Source organism: Felis catus, chromosome A3 (genome assembly GCF_018350175.1).
Source record: "Felis catus isolate Fca126 chromosome A3, F.catus_Fca126_mat1.0, whole genome shotgun sequence".
NCBI lineage: Eukaryota > Metazoa > Chordata > Mammalia > Carnivora > Felidae > Felis > Felis catus.
The window spans coordinates 14,393,618-14,414,175 of NC_058370.1; the positions used below are offsets into that span (position 1 = coordinate 14,393,618).

A 20,558-nucleotide genomic window follows, 5' to 3' on the forward strand; every position below is an offset into this window, starting at 1 on the left:
TTTATTTTTGGGACAGAGAGAGACAGAGCATGAACGGGGGAGGGGCAGAGAGAGAGGGAGACGCAGAATCAGAAACAGGCTCCAGGCTCTGAGCCATCAGCCCAGAGCCTGACACGGGGCTCGAACTCACAGACCGCGAGATCGTGACCTGGCTGAAGTCGGACGCTTAACCGACTGCACCACCCAGGCGCCCCTTTTGTCTATTTTTAAATCGGATTATTTGCTCATTGGTTTCTAGGAGCTCTTTACGTATTTTGGAGGCTAGCCCTTTTTCAGATTTATGGTTTGCAAATAGTCCCTCCCATTTTGTCAACTGCCTTTTAAATGTATCGACTGCCGTGCAGAGGGAGTATTTGGAGGGGGAGTGTGAGGTTTGAGTTCAGGAATTTCAAGCGAAACCTCTTTGTCGCGTTGTAGGACTTCTACGTCATTCTCTGCCCACATACGAGCAGAGAGAGGCTAGGATTCGAACGGCGGGGTCTGCAAAAGGGCGTGTGCGGGGATTGATTATAAGGTTGGGATGTGGGATCTGGGTTGGACGAGACGGACAGTGAAGACTGTGAACCTTTCCGTGGATGCTGAAAAAGCAGTAAGGTCGGGGACTGGCATGTCGAGGTCAAAGTTCCCAGTGAGGTCAGAGAACTGTTGCCTTGGGGAGCTTAAAATATTAGCAGAAATGTTAGGATAGGGCGATCAGGAAGTGGGACATTTGAAAGAAAACATTGAAAGTATGCGTACTGTTGGGGCGCCGGGGTAGATCAGTCGGTTAAGTGTTCGACTCCTGAAATCAGCTCAGGTCTCGATCTCGAGGTTGCGAGACTGAGCCCTGCGTCAGGCTCTGCTCTGAGCAAAGCCTGCTTTGGATTCTCTCTCTCTGCCCTTCCCCCATTCATTCTCTCTCTCTCTCTCTCTCTCTTTAAATAAACTAAAAAATATAATAAAGCACGTTTATTGTTGAATGTGTTTTTGATGGAAGAGGTCGACATGGGACCACAGAGACTACCAGCCAGGAGGCCAGCCTGGCGAGGGGTCATCCAAGCGGATGTGGGGTCACGGGGAGGCCGGCAGGATCTTAGGGAGGAGAGACTCAGCCATCTGCCTCCTAAGCCTCAGCTCCCTGACCCGCAAGACAGGCATGGAAGTTCTCCACCCCTCAACCCCGGTGTGACGATCTCAGGTGCGGCAAATGTTTGGTTTCGCATCTTGTCTCTTCTCTTCCTCCTCACCTCTCCCTCTGGATGGCCAGCCCTTCGAGAGCAGCAGGGAGATAATGGCAGCGTCTACACAGCCTTCTCCTCTAACCGGAGGAACCCGCGGCACTCCTTCCTCAGAGGACCGCGGAGACCTCGCTCTAAACCGGGTCCACAGTGACACTGAGAACGCTGCTCTCCGGGACAGCATGAGGTAGGAACAACAAAGGCCACCTGTCTCTGTCCTGATGTTACAGGTCCCTGACTGTTGGCACCTACCTGTGGTATCACCCGTGGCATGTGCAACGCTCCTAGGCTCACAAACGCCACTAAATATGCGGCGTCCTCCTTGACGTCTCTCCAATATGGGAAGCTCAGACTTACCTCAGGGCCTTTGCACATGCTGGCCCATCTGCCTGGGATGCTTTCCCCCCTCCAGATCTTTCCATGGCTCACTCTAGTCCTTTACGCAAGTCTCTGCTCAGATGCCACCACCGCAAAGAGGCTGTCTCTGATTCTCCCAGCTAAAGCAGCATGCGAGCACCCCCGTGTCCCCCTTATCCTGACACACACCTGTCTCTCCATCCAGCCATCCAGCCATCCATCTACTTTTCCTTCCTCCCCTTCTTTCCTTCCCTTCACTACTGTGCCCCAGGGTCTGGAACAGCACCCGGCACATGGTAGAATTCAGTAAATTTGCATTTGATTGGAGAAATAAATTAATATAGTTTCTTTTTATTTTTTTTATTGTTTTTTAATGTTTTATTTATTTTTTTTGGCGGGGGGGCAGAGCATGAGCAGGGGAGGGGCAGACAGAGAGGGAGACACAGAGTCTGAAGCAGGCTCCAGGCTCTGAGCCGTCAGCACAGAGCCCGACGCAGGGCTGGAACTCACGAACTGCGAGATCGTGACCTGAGCTGAAGTCGGACGCTTAACTGGCTGAGCCACTCAGGTGCCCCAATATGGTTTCTTTTTAAAATACATTTAAGCTGAAAAGCAAATCACTTAAAAAAAAAAAAAGTATTGGGTAAGTAATCTATGTAGTGCCATTTGGCAAACAGCAGGGAGGAACTTTGTGATGGGCCCACATACGAAAAGGCTGTGCCTGAGACTGGGGTTTGGGAAATGCTTCCCTGAAGCTATTCTGAGATTGTCTGGGAGAAAGAGGAGAATTTCTCCCTCCCTGCCCTGAACATCTTTGACCAGTCCCTGCGTCTTTTCTAGTTGGTGCTAAAGACCCCTGATCGCCTAGTAGGTACCGCACATTCTTCAGTTTCTTTGGTGTCCTCCCCCCCATTCCCAACGGCCACCTGGTTCTCGCCCTCTCTAGCCTCCTCACCCAGGGCCAGACGCTCCTGGGGGCTGCTGGGACTCGACCATTTCTGAGCACCTACCACGGGCCCAGCTCTGAACTGACGTACATCATCTCTAAATAGTAGGTAGTATCCTCCCCATTACACAGATGAACAATTACCCAAGTTACACACCTAATTGTGCCCGTACAACACGTCTGGGATACGAACCATTCCTCCCTCCATGACGCTTTCCTCCACGTTCAATAACGCTCCCTCCAACTTAAGTCATGCTGCTTTGGCTACTCGATTTGCTTGGCATTGACCTCCAAAAGCCGTGACCCTTTACAGAGATTACGCTGGGAGCCCCAAGAATCCAGACGCAAGGGGGGCCTCAGAGGGAAAGGCCTCGAGAGCCGAGGCACGCACAGAAGCCCGCGAGTTAGCCACAGGCATGTTTTGTCCAGCTTAAACCCTATTTTTCACTTAAGCATCGATTGTCACTATTAACAAATCGGGAAATTTGGCACCCAAGTCTGAGTTGCTGGATTTTCTTGAAAAGCCAGATGGTCGGGCCACGACAGGCCCACAGTCCTCCACGGCAGCCACCAGCTGGAACCGGATGTCAGACGTCCCCTTTAGAGACAGCCTGTGTTTGCCTGGGTCCGAGGACAACACTCCTCCCTACTAAAACTCACCACAACCAGTTCTGCTCACTTACAGTCCCTGTCCCTCCACTGAGTTTATGACCCTGACCAAAAGGCGGGGAGTCCGGTCTAGGACTGGAAAAGCATTCTCTCTGCCGATAGGAAAGGGGAATTGAGGGAGGCTTGATGAGAGATCTGGATCTGAACGGCCCTCCAGGGCAACAGATGTGTGCGGGTGCACATTTTAACTGGGCTAAAGGATGTGTCCGTTGCACAGAAGTCACAAATAATCACAGCCGGTTGTAAATATTCTTTATTACAAACTCCATACCCCGCCAATTAATTCCCACACAAGGGTTTTGCAGGTGGTTTGCCAAATTCTTGTATCCAAAGCCAACGACCACTGCCCTGCAGCCACGACTTGACAAGACCACACTAGGAATAAACGCCCGGCGACAGAGGAGCCCCCCCCCTCCCCACAGCCCTGAAGAACGAACGAGTGTAGTTTCGACATGAAACGCGGGCTGAAATGTTTGTTTACGAGGGCAAAGCAATGAAAATGCGGGTCAGATCGTGTTTGTTGTGTGGGGTAACAGCCTTCGAATACGGGAAGAATATTCCCTGAATTTGTCGTGCCACTCACGTGTCAGCCACAGACGCGACAGACGCGCTCGCAACGTGCATTGCCAGCATTGTATCCATCACGCCCTTAAGCCTGGGACACCAAGGAAGCGGTAAGTCAAGTCCCTACTGGCAGCGCTGCCCCAGCCCCCCCGGTGCCAAGACACCCCCCACGTGGGTGGTTTTGCGCGACCACGTGACGTCCTGCAGGCAGCATCGGGACGGGGGGTGGGATGTCCCCGTGTCTCTCCTAAGATACGCAAGGAACCTCCAGGTCAGAGCGAGAGGTAGCGAGATAAGGAAGTGATGGGTTTTTAGCAGGTATTACTTTTGTTGTTAATAGAATTTATCGAAGTGCGAGCTTAAGTAATTTAATTTCTCTAAATGGCTTTGTTCAACGACCAGCTGGAGCTAGGCTGAGGGTGCAAGAGAAGCATCTAGAACAAGAGGAGAGAGGCCGAGAGTCCAGAGTCCAGAGGCCACGGAGCAGGCACAGATGACCAAGGTCGTCCCACGTCAGCGCCCTGGGTCTGCGTTAGCTTTTCATTTGCCTCAGCATCCAGGAACTCATCTTTTTTGTTTGTTAATTTTTTAAGTTATTATTATTATTATTTTTTATTTTTTATTTTTTTTTCAACACTTATTTATTTTTGGGACAGAGAGAGACAGAGCAAGAACGGGGGAGGGGCAGAGAGAGAGGGAGACACAGAATCGGAAACAGGCTCCAGGCTCTGAGCCATCAGCCCAGAGCCTGACGCGGGGCTCGAACTCACAGACCGCGAGATCGTGACCTGGCTGAAGTCGGACGCTTAACCGACTGCGCCACCCAGGCGCCCCATTAAGTTATTATTTTTGAGAGAGAGAGAGCATGCGTGTGAGCAGAGAAGGGGCAGAGAGAGAGGGGGACAGAGGATCCGAAGCGGGCTCTGTGCTGACAGCAGAGAGCCCGATGCGGGTCTTGAACTCACGAACCATGAGATCATGACCTGAGCTGAAGCCGGACGCTTAACCGACTGAGTCACCCAGGCGCCCCGGAACTCACTCTTGCCAGGACCTTCCTCTGGTGACCTCTGGCCCGAGTTCCTTGCTTAATCTCTGACTCACCCCTCAGGGGCTGACCCTTAACAGTGTCTCAAAGGTGGGGGCCTCGGTAACTGAGGGTGACCAGAAACCCCCCCCCCCCCAGGCCCTGACTAGCTGGATGGGACCAGCTGAAGACCCTCCTGCAGTCAGACAGGGGTTAAATACACCCCCGGGGGCCCAATCATCCCCATTCTGTAGATGTGGAAACTGAGGCTAGAGGGAGTCGTTACCCAAGGCGACAGAGGCAACACCAGCATCCAGGCTTGTCAGCCTGCAAACCCATCTCCTTTCCGCAGAGCTGTCCTGCACCATCCTGGAAACAGCTCCCAGGGCTTGCTTCACACACCATGTCAGCTCTTGGATTCTGGTGCATACGATTCTGGAATTCTATTTACCATTCCCCTAATGAAAACTCACATCCCCTAAAGAGATGGTCAGTGGCTTGAGAGCAGGGCTCACGCTGAACCTGTGTTGAATTAGCAGCATTTAGAATTCCAGATCATTGGCATCGGATGTGATCTTAAAGAACTCCTTGGTCCAGGTCCCCCATGGTACATATCGGGGAAACTGAGGCCCACGGTCATGTCGCGATGACACCAGGGAAGTGGGACTAGAACTCAAGCAGCCTATCACCCAGTCTGAGCTGCTGGTGACTGTGGGGTCACACAGATCATGACCTGAGCTGGCTCCCCTCTCACCGAAAAGTCCCAGCCGGATGGAAAAAGAGAGCTGAGAGTATAGTGTGTCCTCATCTGGATTGGGGGGTGATGCCAGAAGAGACTTCCTTCCAGGACCGGTTCCTTAGAGGTTCTCTGAGAAAGCCCAAGGAGCAAAGGAGACTCCATGAGATGTTGTCAATATAGGTCCTGCAGGGACGTGCAGAGACAATGGGGAAACCGAGGCAAGAAGGCACATCGTCAGGGGCCCTCGGAGCCTGAGATTCAAAACGAAGACTTCTAGGTTCTCAAATTTTCTCCTCTTTCACCCGGGGCCAAACAGACCTCTTCTAAAGCATGGGTGACTCCTACAGGACCACCTAAAACTTGTGCCCCAGGGGCCAGGCAAGCAGGAAGCTGGAGACTGTCTGCTAAAGCCATGGTTCCAGCACCTTCCCAGGCAGACGGATTCCTCAGGAGGCGGCAGCGACCTCGATGCGGGTGTATGGGATGCCAGCAGAGCTCTGCCGGGGGCCAAAGCTCAGGGCGAACCTGTCAAGGAGAGTCGCAGGGCGGGGGGGGGGGGGACAGCGAGTGTCTCCGTCTGTCTCTGATGTCAGGGCTTGATATATGAACTCTAGGGACTAACTAAAGTGAGGACTGCCAGACCCTGTCAAAGCCCCTCACTTTGACCTGTCTCCTCCTGAGGTCATGGCAGAGCCAGCTTCCTTTCCCCACAGGCTGGTGGCCCGGCCTCCGCCATGTGACCCCAAGTTACCAGCCTGCACTCCCCTCCCTCAGCTGCAATTACGTCCTGCTTTAGCCCGAAGCCGGCTTCCACCTGCCTTTCTGCCTCCTTAGCTCCTCATCCCAGAGGAGGCGGCTGGAATCTTCTCCTGCTATCAGATTAAAGCCCGTTTCGTGTATGTGTGTGTGTGTGTGTGTGTGTGTGTGTGATCTTTTTTTTTTTTATGTTTATTTATTTTTGAGAGAGAAAGAGAGCGTGAGCGGGGAGAGGCAGAGAGGGAGACAGAGTATCTGAAGTGGGCTTTGCGCTGACAGATGTGGGGCTGGAACTCACCAACCACGAGATCGTGACCTGAGCCGAAGTCGGACACTCAACCGACTGAGCCCCCCCAGGCGCCCCTAAAGCCCCTGTTTCTCAGCCTCCCCTGCAGGTGGGTGTCGCCAGGTTCTGTACAAAGGATGTGGGTGGAAGTGACAGGTGCATCTTTCCAACTGCGTCCCCCTCTGGCCCTCCCCTCTGCCGGGACTGTGGCGGCTCGCCGTCCCGGGCTGTGTGGGAAAGGTAATACGGAAGAGAAGGCGGAATGAGCACAGAGAAGGAGCCTGGGACCCCGGATGACCTCTCGGAGCACAGCTGCCTCCCCAGCCGTGTTCCGAGCAGCCAGATCCGTTTCCTAACTGACAGGGTTGGGCTGCGGAGGGGTCATCCAGAAAACAGGGGGTGTTGCCCTTGCAGAGAACAGTCCGGGGTGGGGAGGAGCAGGTTGGAGGCCGTTACACTGGACTAGTTCTGCGTCCCTTCGGGGACCAGGTTGGGTGGGACTTGGCAGGCCGGGCAGCCGCGGGAGGCGAGTTCTAACTCACTATTAGAATGACTTATTTTTAAAAAATCGTTTAGGGCCTCCCAGGAATAGAACGGGCAGTCAGGTGCTGGGGACTCCTGTTACTACAAGAAGTAACCAGGGACATTTGCCAAAGGCATGTAGGATTACAGGTCCCTTCTGATGCCCCTATTCCTCTCTTCGCTTATTTGAATGGCCCAAGGCCCCACGAGGCTGAGATTCTCCACTCCTCGCTATGATCTAAAGACCTGCCATGATCAAGCTCCACCAACTTGGATGGTCTGATCTTCTACCCCGCCTGCCACCCTCCCTCCCTCTGTTCCAGCCACCCTGGTTTCCTCGTTGTTCCTTGCGTATGCCAGATACGCTCCCAACCTCAGGGCCTTTGCACTTGCTGTTGTCTCTGCCTGGAATGCTCCTCCCCCTCATCTTTACATGGCTGTCTCCTTCTCCCGAACTTAAATCGCACCTCCTCAAGGAGGCCTCCCCTCTCTGACCACCTACTCTAATTTGGCCACAACGCCTTGCCCCTCTGTCCCCCTCTCTGTGAATCAGGCCTTCTCAACAGATTTCATTGCTTCCTTTTCTTGAAGCTACATATCACTCCCCAAAATGCTCTTGCTGGTGCCTTGATGGGCTTGTTTATTTTCTGTCCCTACTCTCAGCCTCCTTTCTGCTTGTTTATTTAAGTCCCTACTCTCAGCGGCTCACTGTCTGTTTCCGAAGGCCCAGACACTGCCTGGCACAGAGTAGGGGCTTAATAAACACCCACTGAACTGAGTAGATTAAGCCCACAATTCTCTGTGTGTGACTTTAAAAGGCCACCGTTATAAAATTTTCCTCTACGCTTCTCTGATTCTAAGATGCTGCGGCATTAGGATTTTACTATTCTAAGCTCATGTGATCCCATAACGGCATGGTTTTAAAATTCCCATGAGCCGGGCCTTAACGTCACATGAAATTCTGCTGTAGGTAGAGACCAACGACTCAAGGGAAACAGCTCCTGTATGAGGCCAAGACAAAACTGACCGCATCCAGGCACTAAGAGGGTCAGGAAGAGGAGAAAAACGCTCTCTTGCACACAGTGTGAGGACTAAATCCTGAACTGATTTGCTCAGGATCTGATGTGACTCTTTCCCAAGGCCCAGCCCTGTGCCCTCTCACCGTCTCCTCTGGAACAGCTGGTCTATCTCTGCCAGCGACTGGCCTTTGGTTTCGGGGACAAATACATAGATGAAGCCCAGGCCGAGGACAGCGGTCAGCCCGTAGAGCAGGAAGGTCCAGGACAAGCCGATAGTGCCTGGGAACAGGAGGGCGGGAGTGTGGGCAGGGGCCCAGCCCAAGCCGGGGAGAGGAGACAATGAGGGAAGGGCTTTGTTGAGGCAGAAACACAAATTATGTTCCAGAGCCATTACCATTCTCACCTCAGAGGCCATGACCTCTGAGCAACCTCCCTGACCAGCTTGGCCTCCATTTAATCCCCAAGCCAGCAAGGAGAGAGCTGGCCTGGGAGTCAGGAGGGCTCGGGGCCAGTTGTCTCCCTACCTGCTGGCCTTGGGAAGGACGCGTTGGCCCATATGTGAAATGGGGGTGGTCAGGGTATGATACAATTCTCATCACTCCCTCCCGCCCCTCCCCCACCTCCCCATCCTCCCTCCCTCCCTTCCTTCCGCCCATCCTTCCTCCCCTCTCCTTCTTCCCTCCCTTGCCTCCCCTCTCCTCCGGTCCTCTCGTCCTCCCTCTCTTCCTTCCTTCTTTCCTTCTTCCTCCTTCCTTCCTTCCTTCCTTCCTTCCTTCCTTCCCCTCTCCTTCTCCCCCTTTCTCTCTCAGTCCACATAAAGGAGATGCTCGAAGGCTGAGGCAATAGGAAGCAGCCTGGCTTCCCTGAGACTGGGGGTGGGACACTGACACTGTGGGCAGATCCTTCTATCAGCCTTTCCCAGGCCCCAGGGGTGGCTGTGCCTTTGAGGAGGAAATGCTTGGCTGCAGAAAATGGGAAAATAACTGACCCCTAAGAACTGTGCCTTGGGGCTCACAGTGAAGGAGACCTTCCCACTTTGGCCCCGGTGACCAGTGGCCTTGGGCCAGGAGCATCTCAGCAACTCGGAGGTCCTTTCTGGGTGTTCTCGGCCCAGGACACTCCCCCCCCCCCAACCCTACCATGGCTCAGACTGGGTTCGAATGCCAGGTAGGAAGAGATAGTTGTCATCCCAACTAGATAGAAGATAGAAGAAGCTGACAGGTGGGCATGAGCCTGTTTGAGCCGGTTTAGAATAAAAAAGCTCACAACTCCTATACCCCCTGGTCTCAGACACATTCTCACTAGTGTGGGTGTCGACTGGCACCCAATCAAGCCTGGAGACTTTTACATTCTGCACCAAGTCTGATTTTGAGAATAGTTGTCTTGCTCCAAGTAGGGACTTTTCAAAAACTCCCCTGCTTTAACGGTAAGGGCCTTTGGGTTACAGTGAAGAAAATGGGCTTGTTGGGGGGCGGGTACCAGAGCCCCACACTCAGGTCTCCAGACCCCCCCCATCCCCCCACCGGGGGCTCGTTCCCTCCCCTCCCACACCAGTCAGATGGCTTCCAGATGCAAGACTGGACGTTTCAGCTCTTCCCTCCTTCAGCCCCAACTCCCAACTGCCATTCAGGCCGGGCTACTCACTGATGGGGCCTGGAATGCAGTAGAAGCTTCAAAGGTCGTGTCTTCTCTCGTCGTGGTTGCCTTGCCTCCTCCCCCCTTCACACTAGCCCTCCTTGGCGGAGCCGCCCCTTCAACCTCTGTCCAGGCGGTTGGGTGAAGCGGTCCCCCACCCACCCTGACTCCAGGGGGTGGTATACACCCCAGGACGGGCATCAGCATCTTACAGCCCTCCAGGCAGGGATGGGCATCCCAGGACTTGGGTCAGAACACCGGGAAAGAAACGCTCTCCTTCCGCGGGGGTGCCCAGCCACGACATCCGCAGGTGGCCGTCTCGGCCACCACGAGGCCGGGCTGCCTGGGAAGGAAGCCCACCGCGCGGCAGGCAGAGCGGAAAGAGAGTGGAAGCTGGTGACAGCTTTGTGGCCGCCCGTGGGTCAGCCTCCCGCTCTCTGCGACTTAAGACAAAAATCCTCCCTTTGGTTCATAAACTGGTTTGCACTGGGTGTTCTGGCACTTGCCCCCCCCACAGGTACAGAAGCCCTGGCTTCCCGGATCTAGAGGGGACGGGACCTCGGAATTAGGTCACAGGACTCACCGATGAGGTCGAGGAAGGAGAGGCTGACGAGGAGGTTGCTGGCCCAGTTGAAGCTGTTACAGAAGGCGAAGGCTCTGCCCCGGATCTCCGCGGGGTAGATCTCGCTGAGGACGAGCCAGGTCACTAGGACAGGAGAGCAGGGCAGACTGGTGGGTTGCGGCGGGGACCGGGGCCTGGCACCCCCCGGTCCAGCGGGCAGCCCGCAACCACAGAGTGTCAGCCCCCCCCCCCCCAACTCCACCCGCTGCCTCCCTCCTACTGCGGTAAGAACTCCTTCTGAGTAAACCCCTAGTGAGCTATCCAGGGGCGACATTCAGGTCTTCCGAGGCTTGAAGCTTAAATAATTTGGGGGGCTTTGTAAGGAAAATAGAAAAAAAAAAACCAACTAGGAACAAGAAATTAGGCCCCGCCCTCCGAAGGAGTGCCCACCAAGGGGCACGGCCAGGGGAAGCTTCACTGGCCTCATGCTCAAGCCACCTCTGGTGTCCTTCTGAGACCCTGACTGACGCGGTCCCCAACCTTTCCCGCTGGGTGGGGTAGAAGGCCGCAGAGTCACCTGCGAGAGAACCCTCACCTACCTGGTCCAAATCCAAAGGAGAAGGCGCTCACAAAGACCATCAAACAGACCAGCGCGGCCCAGTGCAGCAGGACGCGCTCTGGGGCAGAAGGGGGTGCCGGGGAGGCCGGGCTGAAGGCCGGCAGGGCCGGGGCCGTGGGGTCCCCAGCTCCGGGAGGAGGCTGGATCGTCTCAGAGGTCGACAAGGCCGGCCTCCCTTGGTTCTCACTGGTTGTCGGCGGTGGAGGGGGAGCCATGGCCCTCGGCAGGCCGGAGTCCCCAGGGAGGCCTGACAGCCTGGTGGCATTGGGCACGGCCAGGCAGCTCGGGCCGGAGGCCATGGGCACGGCAAAGCTGACCAGGCCTATGCCGCTGACCGACAGGGCCATGAGGGCACAGCCGGCCAGTAACAGGGCCCTGCGGCCCGCTCGGTCCACCAGCCCCATGGCAGTCAGGGTCGCCAGCACCTTCACGGCCCCGAGTCCCACGGAGGCCAGCACCGCGGAGGAGCCTCCCCGGAAGCCCACCGCCTGGAAGATGGTGGAGGCGTAGGACAGCACGTTGGGCTGCCCCGTCAGCTGCTGGAAAATCACCAGCCCCAAGCCCACGGCGGTCCGGCCTCGCATGTTCTCCCGCGCCCTGAAGAGGTCCAGGAGGGAGGATCTTGGCCTCGCCGGGCCCAGCTTGGAGGTCCCGCCTCCCTGGAGAGGAACGAGGTCCTTGGGCGCTGGAGTCTCGGCGGTGGCAGCCGGGAGATAAAGGAGGCCGAGGGACTGTAGGAGGGCAGGTGCAGCGGCCCAGCTGAACATATGCCTCCATCCCCAGGGGGCGCCAGCCAGGGCGTAGTTGAGTGCATAGGAGAGCAGGATGCCCGCGGTGACGCCTGCCTCGTAGAGGGACACCAGCACGCCCCGCTGCCGCGGCCCCACCAGCTCTGACACATAAATACAGCAGGCCATGGAGGAGAGAGAGATGGCGAATCCAGCGGCCAAGCGCCCCAGGACCAGCCAGGCCAGGGAGCCAGCCAGGCCTAGGCTCAGGCTGCCCGCCAAAAGCACCAAGTTGCTCCCAAGGATGGCTCGTTTCCTGCCATACTGGTCGATGAGGACGCCGCCCACCAGGGAGGCGAGGAGAGCCCCCAGGAGCAGGCTGCCCACCAGGAGCTCCTGCTCCGAGCAGGACAGCCCGAAGTCCAGCTGCAGTGGCAGCAGGGCACCCGATATGACTGCCAGCTCATAGCCGAAGGTCAGGCCACCCAGCAAAGACACAGAGGCACACAGGGGCAGGAGCAGCTGGGGACGGCCTGGAAAACAAAAGTGACAGGAGCAGAGGTCAGGACGGCTCCTTGCCAGAGCATCCGTCCGTCCAGCTTTCCCTCCATCTGTCGACCCCTCCATCGGTCCATCCAGCTACCCCATCAGTTACCCGTCCATCCATCCGCCCACCCATTCATTCATTCATTCATCCATCCATCCATCCCCTCCCCCCTTCACCCGCCCACCCCTCCACCCATCTACCGTCATTCTCCTATCTGTCCATTTACTGTTCCATCCGTCCACCCACCAATCCGTTCATCCCTCCGTCCACTCCACCTATATTCACCCGTCGAGTTATCAATCAATCTATCCATCCATCCTTTCACCATCCACTCCTCCATCCGTCCGTCTGCTCCCTCTACCACATATTCATCCGTCCATTCCCTTCCTCTAGCCCTTAATTCACCATCCACTTATTTACTGACGCACCTGTCCACAGACACAACCATTCATCCCCCGTCTTTGTTTTCCATCCCTTCTGAACCGGTTCACACACTTACCCATCCATCCATACATGCACCCATCCAATCATTCAAAATTTTATTTATCTGGCATCTACAACATGCCAGACTGTGTTCCTGGGGCTGGCAGTACAATGGTGTTGTCGATATATATATATATATATATATATATATATATATATATATATATCTTCACGTGATGATAAGAGTCACAGAAAAAAGCAGGGAATGTGGGTTGAAACTGATGGAGGAATTCAGTTTTAAATAGGGCAGTCGGTTAAGGCTTCTCTGAAGAGGGAAGATTTGAGCAGAGATCTGAATTGAGTGGGGGTGAAAGCCATGTACAATCTGGGAGAAGAACATTCTAGAGAGGGAACCGCAAACACAAAGGCACTGAGGCAAGACAGTTTTTGGTATGTTTGAACAATAACCATGAATATTAATAGCTAGTGCTTATGTGGCACTTACTAAGCATGTCTTAAGAACTTTATGTGTACTTACTCGTTGAATTCTTACCACAATCCTTTAACATATTATTATTAGCATCATCCTTTAAGGCTCCGTGAGGGTAAGAAACCTTTCTCACGGTCACACAGCAAGTGGTGGCCAATGTTGCCAGAGAGGGCAGGCTCTTAATCGCTGTGCTATCAGCAGAGGTCAGGGTGGCTCTGGTGACAGGAGATAAAGAGACAGGAGAAGTAGGCAGGGGCCTGATCATGTGGAACTTTTTAAGTCGTGAAGACGGTAATGAATTTCATTCTTAGTGGAAGGAGGCAAGTCTTTGAAGGCTTGAGCTGGGCAGAGAGAGGTGATCTATGGAAGTCACCAGTACGTGTGACTCCCGAGCCCTTAAAATGTGGTCAATGTGATTAAGGAACCTCATTTTTTATTTTATGTAATTTTAATTAATTTACACGTAAAAATTTCTGGCTAGCAGCTACCATATCGGCACTGCAGGTTACTCTTAATTCTTCTTTTTAAAAAAAAATTTTGATGTGTATTTATTTTTGAGAGGGAGAGAAAGAGACAGAGTGCAAGCAGGGGAGGGGCAGAGAGAGAGGGAGACACAGAATCTGAAACAGGCTCCAGGCTCTGAGCTGTCAGCACCGAGCCCGACGTGGGGCTCGAACTCACGAACCGTGAGATCATGACCCGAGCTGAAGTCGGACGCTTAACCGACTGAGCCACTCAGGCGCCCCAGTTACCCTTAATTCTTCATTCACATGCTTACACTTAGATATTTCTAGATGCATCTAGACTATTCCAGCAGTATCTAGCTCACCCACGCCCATGCTGGCCCTGACAAGAACATTGATAATACTACAGCCAGATTCATTGTTTTCTCTGGACCAGGCACTGCTTTGAGCACTTTCAGTGCAATAACGCATTTGACTTAATGTAACTTCATGTGGTGGCTTTTATATTATTTATGAATGAATAGACTGACCACCAGAGGTGAGGTGACTTATCTCAGGTCAAAAGTAGCTGAGCCTAGGGGCGCCTGGGTGGCGCAGTCGGTTAAGCGTCCGACTTCAGCCAGGTCACGATCTCGCGGTCCGGGAGTTCGAGCCCCGCGTCGGGCTCTGGGCTGATGGCTCAGAGCCTGGAGCCTGTTTCCGATTCTGTGTCTCCCTCTCTCTCTGCCCCTCCCCCGTTCATGCTCTGTCTCTCTCTGTCCCAAAAATAAATAAACGTTGAAAAAAAAAAAAAAAAGTAGCTGAGCCTAGATTCAAAGCCAGGCAGGCGGTCTGGCTCCACAATCCACACCCTTCACCACTCCATTACAAAACCTTGGCAAATGGCGATTTTGCTTTCTTCTCTCTTGCCTCTACCTCTCCCCATCTCTGTCAGGCAATTTTTGTGCAGGGGAAGGAGTTTCATAGGTGGAAGGCTCACCCCCCATTTCTGTTCCCCCTTCTCCCTCCCAGCCCTGCCCCCTGGGAGGTCACCCCCTACCTTTCCCTGGCTGGCCCCGCGTTTCCTGCTCACGACCCCGTGAACAAACCCCCGAGGAAGATTGTGCGACCCAGGTCCTGCCCTGTCTTCGCCTCCCTTTGCCCCCATCTCCCTCGGTTCCTGGAGTTCACTGGCAGGAGGGAAGGTTCTTTCAGGCCGTGTGAAGCAATCAAGTGAAAACAGAATTTGTTTGCCATTTCCTCAGCTCCTCTTGAGTTGAAAGGGAACCCAGCCAAGGGACTCGGAGGCAAAGGTGACTGTCGACAGGTTCCACTGGATTCGGGTCACGGTGGGAACAGCAGAACAGCAACGATAATAGTGAGACAGAATAGTAATGCTACCGAGTGTCATTGATTGAACATCTCCCCCACGGAAAGACTTTAGTGCCTTCTGTTAACTCATCTTCACAACCGCCCCGAGGTGGTGCAGGTGCAGTTGTCCCCACTTTACAGATGGGGAGGTAAGGCTCAGACTCTTCTCACAGGCGGGAAGCAACAGCATCAGGCCTCCGACACTGATCCAAGTGACTCCCAAACCCATATACTTAAGAGCTCTGCTGAACTGACCTCAAGCAAGAAGGACAATCAAGGAGAGGCGGGGTGTGAGGAGAACAGGGGTGCAGGTTCAGAGAGGGAGGGGGAATACTGATACATTAGCCCTCAGGGAAACCCAAGTCACAAAGCATAGTGAAACGACGGTGCCCCAAGAAACCACCAAGGAGAGGCCCCAAGGAGTCAAGGCCATTAGAAAGACGAGGGAAGCACATTCCCTTCCTAAAGCTTTCCATGGCTCCCATCGCCTGCTCGATCAGGTCCTTAGCGTGTCATTCCACGCCCTACCTGAGCTGAAAGCCCCAGCCGAACGCCTCGGTCACTTTCCCACCCCGGCTCTGTCCGCACCTCCCCACCTCCCTCCCACAAGCCCTGCACAACTGGTTCCCAGCACGCACCATCCATTTTCACGCCCACCTACCCCTCCTGCACTGCCTGTGCTCCCCACAGGTCCACGTATCCTTGTGGGTCCCAGCTCACGGTCACCTCCCAGAGGGGTCTTGAGTTGCACGTGTCGGGTATTTGGCAACCCCCACCCCCACCCCGGCCCCAACCCCGTCCTCTCTTGGGGCTCTGGTCTTCTTTGCCCTTTGTCTCTCAATCTGCTGGTTTGGGCAGAAGTGGCCGCCCCCACCTCCACCCCCACTGCCTCACTCCAGGGCCGTGGCCATGACCCAGATCTGACCAACCAGCAGGTTCCCAGGCCCTGGGCAGCGATGAAAACCACTTGGCTGAACCTGGGCCAGTGTTATTTGCTCACTGTAGTTTACCTGCTTGGAGCAGTTGGGAGCCATCTTCCCCCTAGGTGGGGGCGGGGGGGGGGGGGTGGGAGGGTTCCCATGTCTGAGGCCATGGGATTTTCAGTGACTACCTTTTTTCTTTTTTTAAAATTTTTAAAAATGTTTTTATTTATTTTTGAGACAGAGAGAGACAGAGCGTGAGCAGGGGAGGGGCAGAGAGAGAGGGAGACACAGAATCCAAAGCAGGCTCCAGGCTCCGAGCCATCAGCACAGAGCCCGACGCGGGGCTCGAACCCACGAACCGTGAGACCATGACCTGAGTGAAGTCGGACGCTTAACCGACGAGCCACCCAGGCGCCCCACCTTTTTCCTTTTCTTCCTACTTTTTAAATTTCTTTTTCTTTCTTTTGTTTTGTTTTATTTTGTTTTGTTTTGGTTTAAGCTAGTTCAAGGGAGGCCCTGGCTGATTCCTGTACATCTTCCTCAACTTTACAAGCCATGTTTTTCACTTCCAACCAACTCTGCATTCCCCCTTTATTTGCTTACACCATCCCAAGGTCGCTGATGTGTCTTCCTTATTAAACTGGGAAGGGCAGGGACGGAGACTTCCAGTCTGTGCATCCTGAGTGCTGCCGCCCAAGAGGGGCTCCGTAAGATTTCTGCCGAATGAACCAATGACTGAGCTGGGGACTAGGGAGGTGTCACTGCGTGGCATTCCAGGGGCCTGTGTCAGATACGTGTGAACCTAAGAGAATGTTCCAGGACAGCCGGAGGGGTCCTGTGAAAGCCTCAGTCCTTCTGCTCACAGCCCTCAAGGCTCCCACTCTATTCTATTCTGAAAAGATGCCAAGTCCTGATAGTGGCCTTCAAGGCCCTGCAGGATCTGCCTGCTCTCTCCTGGCTCCATGCCAGCCAGCTTCCTTGCTGTTGCACCTCATTCCTGAACTCAAGGCCTTTTACCAGCTGTCACTTCTGCCAGGAGAGCCCCCCCTCCCCGCCCCATTCCTTCCCTCTTTCCCTCTGGTCTTTGCTCAGACATCACCTTCTCATGAGGCCTTCCCTGGCCCTCCACGTAAAACTGCAACCACCCCATCACATCCAGCACTTAAAAAAAAATTTTTTTTTAATGTTTATTTATTCTTTGAGAGATAGAGAGACAAAGCATGAGCGGGGGAGGAGCAGACAGAGAGGGGGAGGCACAGAATCTGAAGCAGGCTCCAGGCTCCGGGCCATCAGCACAGAGCCCGACACGGGGCTCGAACCCACGAACCGCGAGATCATGACCTGAGCCTAAGTTGGACGCTTAACCGACGGAGCCACCCAGGCGCCCCTCACATCCAGCACTTCTAACGCCCTTCCCCGTTTATTTGTCTCCATGGTACTTCTCACCCTCTGGAAGAACAATATATTTTACATATTTATTGTTCTTCCTGACCAGAATATTGGCCCCCAAAAAAGAACAGGAATTGTTTGTTTGTCCTTAGCTGTCTCCCTGATGCCGAGGACAGTTCCTGGCATTCAGCAAATACTTGTTAAATAAACAAGATGATGGAATGAAGGAACTCTGGGGGGCTTAGGGAATCCAGAGTGAAAGGATCCGGACTCTTGGGTGTTTGGAGACGTCTAGGGCCTGGAAGCGGCCACGCTCCACAGCAAGTAGAGTAGATTCTGGCCCCCCAAGTTCGAGCCTAGCCTGGGTTTGGGAACTGCTCTCCCTTGCTATGAACTATCCGTCTACATATAGGTTGTATGTGAAGCTGTCTCACACTGGAGGAAATCCCTTAATCCCCTAGGCCCCTCCCTGTGGAGGACAGGGCTTCCCAGGGAGAGAATCAGGGAGTAGAGGAAGGGGCAAGAGGTCACCCTCCCGTGGGTGACCCTGGAACAGCATCTCAGCCAGAAGTCACAATGCATTGGGGCCCTCCCCTACCGGAGATCTGCCCTGGCTTTCCCTGAAGCTCCAGGGAGAAGGCGGAGCAAAACTGAAATATGCAAAAACCCTTACCTGGGAAGGCTGGCCTCCAAATGTCCCAACACAGCTCATACTTAGGGAGCACTCACCACCGCCGGCCAGACCGCCACTTCTGGAAGCTCTATCCGTATCAGCCGACTTAATCCCTACAGCAAACCTATGACATGGGCCCTGCTGTCATTCCCACTTGACAGAGGCAGCAACCGAGGCACAGAGAGGTGAAGACATTTGCCCAAGGGGGCAGTTTTGTAAGTGACAGAGCAGAGGCTCACCTTGGCCAGTCTTTGACTCCAGAGTCCCAACACTGGGTGTGATGAAAAAGGAAAGCTCACGTTAAGTGACCGTTCACCGTGGGTAGGTGGGGGGCCGAGCCCTTTTTGTGCATTTGCTCGCCATTTTCACGGCTGCCTTGTGATAAGCGTCTTGTGTGTGGGTCGTTCCATAGATGAGGAAGCCGAGGGCCAGGGAGGTTGACGAGATGATGGACCCAGAAGTGGGAGAACGGGAGCTGGAACCCAGGTCTATACACAGGACCCAATCCCTGAGAAAGGGAGCCCGGGAAAGCAGCATGGGGTCTCTGGGGAGGACAGAGCCCGGTGCCAGTTCGATTGTACCTCCCTCCTTCACTCCCACTCAGCCCCAGTTCTGTCCTCAGGTGATGTTCAGTCAACAGCTGTTGAATTAACTGAGGAGGCAGCAAAGGGGTAGGAGGGGCAGGTGCAAGGGACCAGGGTCAAGCTGAGTGTTCTTGGGAGGACCTCTCTGGGCCCAGGATTCCCTCGGGCTCTGGGGCAGCGTGCCTTGAGGGTTAAGAGCATGGACTCTGGAGTCAGAGCTGGAATTGGTGATCAGTTGGGCCATGACTCTGCATGAGAGGCTGGGTGGTACGGTGCTTAGGAATGCAGACCGGAGCCAGAGTGCTGGGGTTCCATCCCAGCTTTTTTACTCCACAGCTGTGTGACCTTGGGCAGCTCCCTTAACCTCTCTGAGCTTCCCTATCTACAAATGTGGATATTAGTCATATCTGCGTTGGATGCCTGTCTAGCTTACAGCCACTGTTAGCTATTACGATTCTCCACAGAATGATCCAGAGTTGAGTTTTTAAAACACAATTAGGGTCATGTTCCACCCCAGCTTAAAAGCCTTCTCCAGCTTCCCCTGTCATTCGGAATAGAATTCAAACCGCTCACCCTGGCCTACAAAGGCCTACACAGTCTAGCCCCTTGCCTAACTCTGACCTCCCTCCCACCCTTTTCCCCTTGCCCACTGTGCTCCAGGTGCACTGGCCTGACCGTACCAGCTCACTCGTGCCTCAGGGCCTTTGAACGTGCTATCCCTCCCCCTAGAAGCTCTTCTTCCAGATCTTAGCAAACCTGTTTCTCAGCTCCCGTGCCTCCTCTGGCAGGCCTCTGCTCTCTCCCTACCTAAAGAAGCCACCTCCCTCTCCAGTATCACATGACCTTATTTTGTGTGTTCCCCCGCATCCTATCACTCCTGGAGATTATTTTATTCATTTACTTCCTCATCCAGCTTCTCAACTGGAATGCCAGCTCCATGGAAGAGAGGACTAACGTCTACTTTGTTCCCCGCTGAGTCCCACAGTAGAGGGACGAATGACGGAGTGACCACACGAGGCTCTGGATCCAGAGAGAGACACGGAGATCCTAGTCCCCTGTAGCAACAAAGAAATTCTCTATTCCCCTCCCACGCACCCACCCAGCCCCAGTGCTGGATTCCAGTCTCCCCTCTCCCTCATTGAATATCTCGGAAGCAGAAGTTTCGCCCGCGTTGCTCACGGCAGCATCCGGAGGCCTGGCAACAGAAGTGGTCAGCAAACTGATGAATGAATTTGCTCCTTTCGGAACCTCGATTTCTTTATCTGCAGGCTAGGAGCGGTCTCAGTGGCCGGGGGTGGTTGTAAGGCTTGGAGCGGTCAGGAGAGGGCCTGCCCTGGGTCCGCAGCTCAGTATCAAGTAAAGAGCACTCTCGGGTCACTTTTTTCTGGGCAGAACGGAGCCTGGAAGGAAGTGCGCCCGCGTCCCCTCCCAGCGCGCAGCCAGCCAGGCCCGCGGTCCCCACCCGAGTGGGTGGTTGGGGCGGGGGGGGACGGTGCAACAGGGGGCGGGGCGCGCACGGATGGGGTCGTCGGGGCTCCCCCGCGGCAGCGCCCGATCTCCACTTACCCATGGCGAGCTCGACTCCCGTGCGAGCGGGGGCGCCGGAGCCGGGGGCGCATCCCCCGCCGGAGTCCCCGCCTCTGTCGCCCGACAAACTTTCCGGCCCGCCTCCCGCCCTCCTCCTCCTCCCCGCCCGCCTGTCCACAGCGCCACCGCCACGTCGGCCGGGCGGCCTTGGCCCCCTGTGCGGGACCATCCCGGCCTGGCTGGGGTCCCCAACCACTGTGCTCCTCCTGGCTCCCGCCCACTGTCATCCCTGTTGTGGGGGACCCCCACATGCTCCTCGCCCCTGTGCTCCCTGCAGCCCACATTACTAGTCTGGCCTCTCCAGCGTGTATACACACACACACACACACACACACACACATGCTCACTCACATGTGTCTACTGGGACCGGGACACTCACATACCTGGTTCAGCCACTCAGACGTTCCCTGGATTCCCTGACCCTTCATTGGACAGTTGGCACAGTTGGGACACCTCCCAAGTACCCACAGGCACCGTGGTGGGCC

General features: G+C 54.8%; 1 protein-coding gene across 1 annotated transcript; it reads right to left on the reverse strand.

Annotated features, from left to right (window-relative positions):
• Window positions 1-4,660: 4,660 nt before the first annotated feature.
• On the reverse strand, window positions 4,661-20,188 carry SLC2A10 (solute carrier family 2 member 10). The gene is made up of 5 exons (XM_006929697.3): window positions 20,053-20,188; window positions 10,896-12,176; window positions 10,318-10,440; window positions 8,243-8,378; window positions 4,661-6,041 (listed from the first exon to the last, which is right to left on the reverse strand). The coding sequence occupies exons 1-5, from the start codon at window positions 20,054-20,056 to the stop codon at window positions 5,963-5,965; spliced, it is 1,623 nt and encodes a 540-aa protein (XP_006929759.1). The 5' UTR covers window positions 20,057-20,188; the 3' UTR covers window positions 4,661-5,962.
• Between the last annotated feature and the right edge of the window lie 370 nt (window positions 20,189-20,558).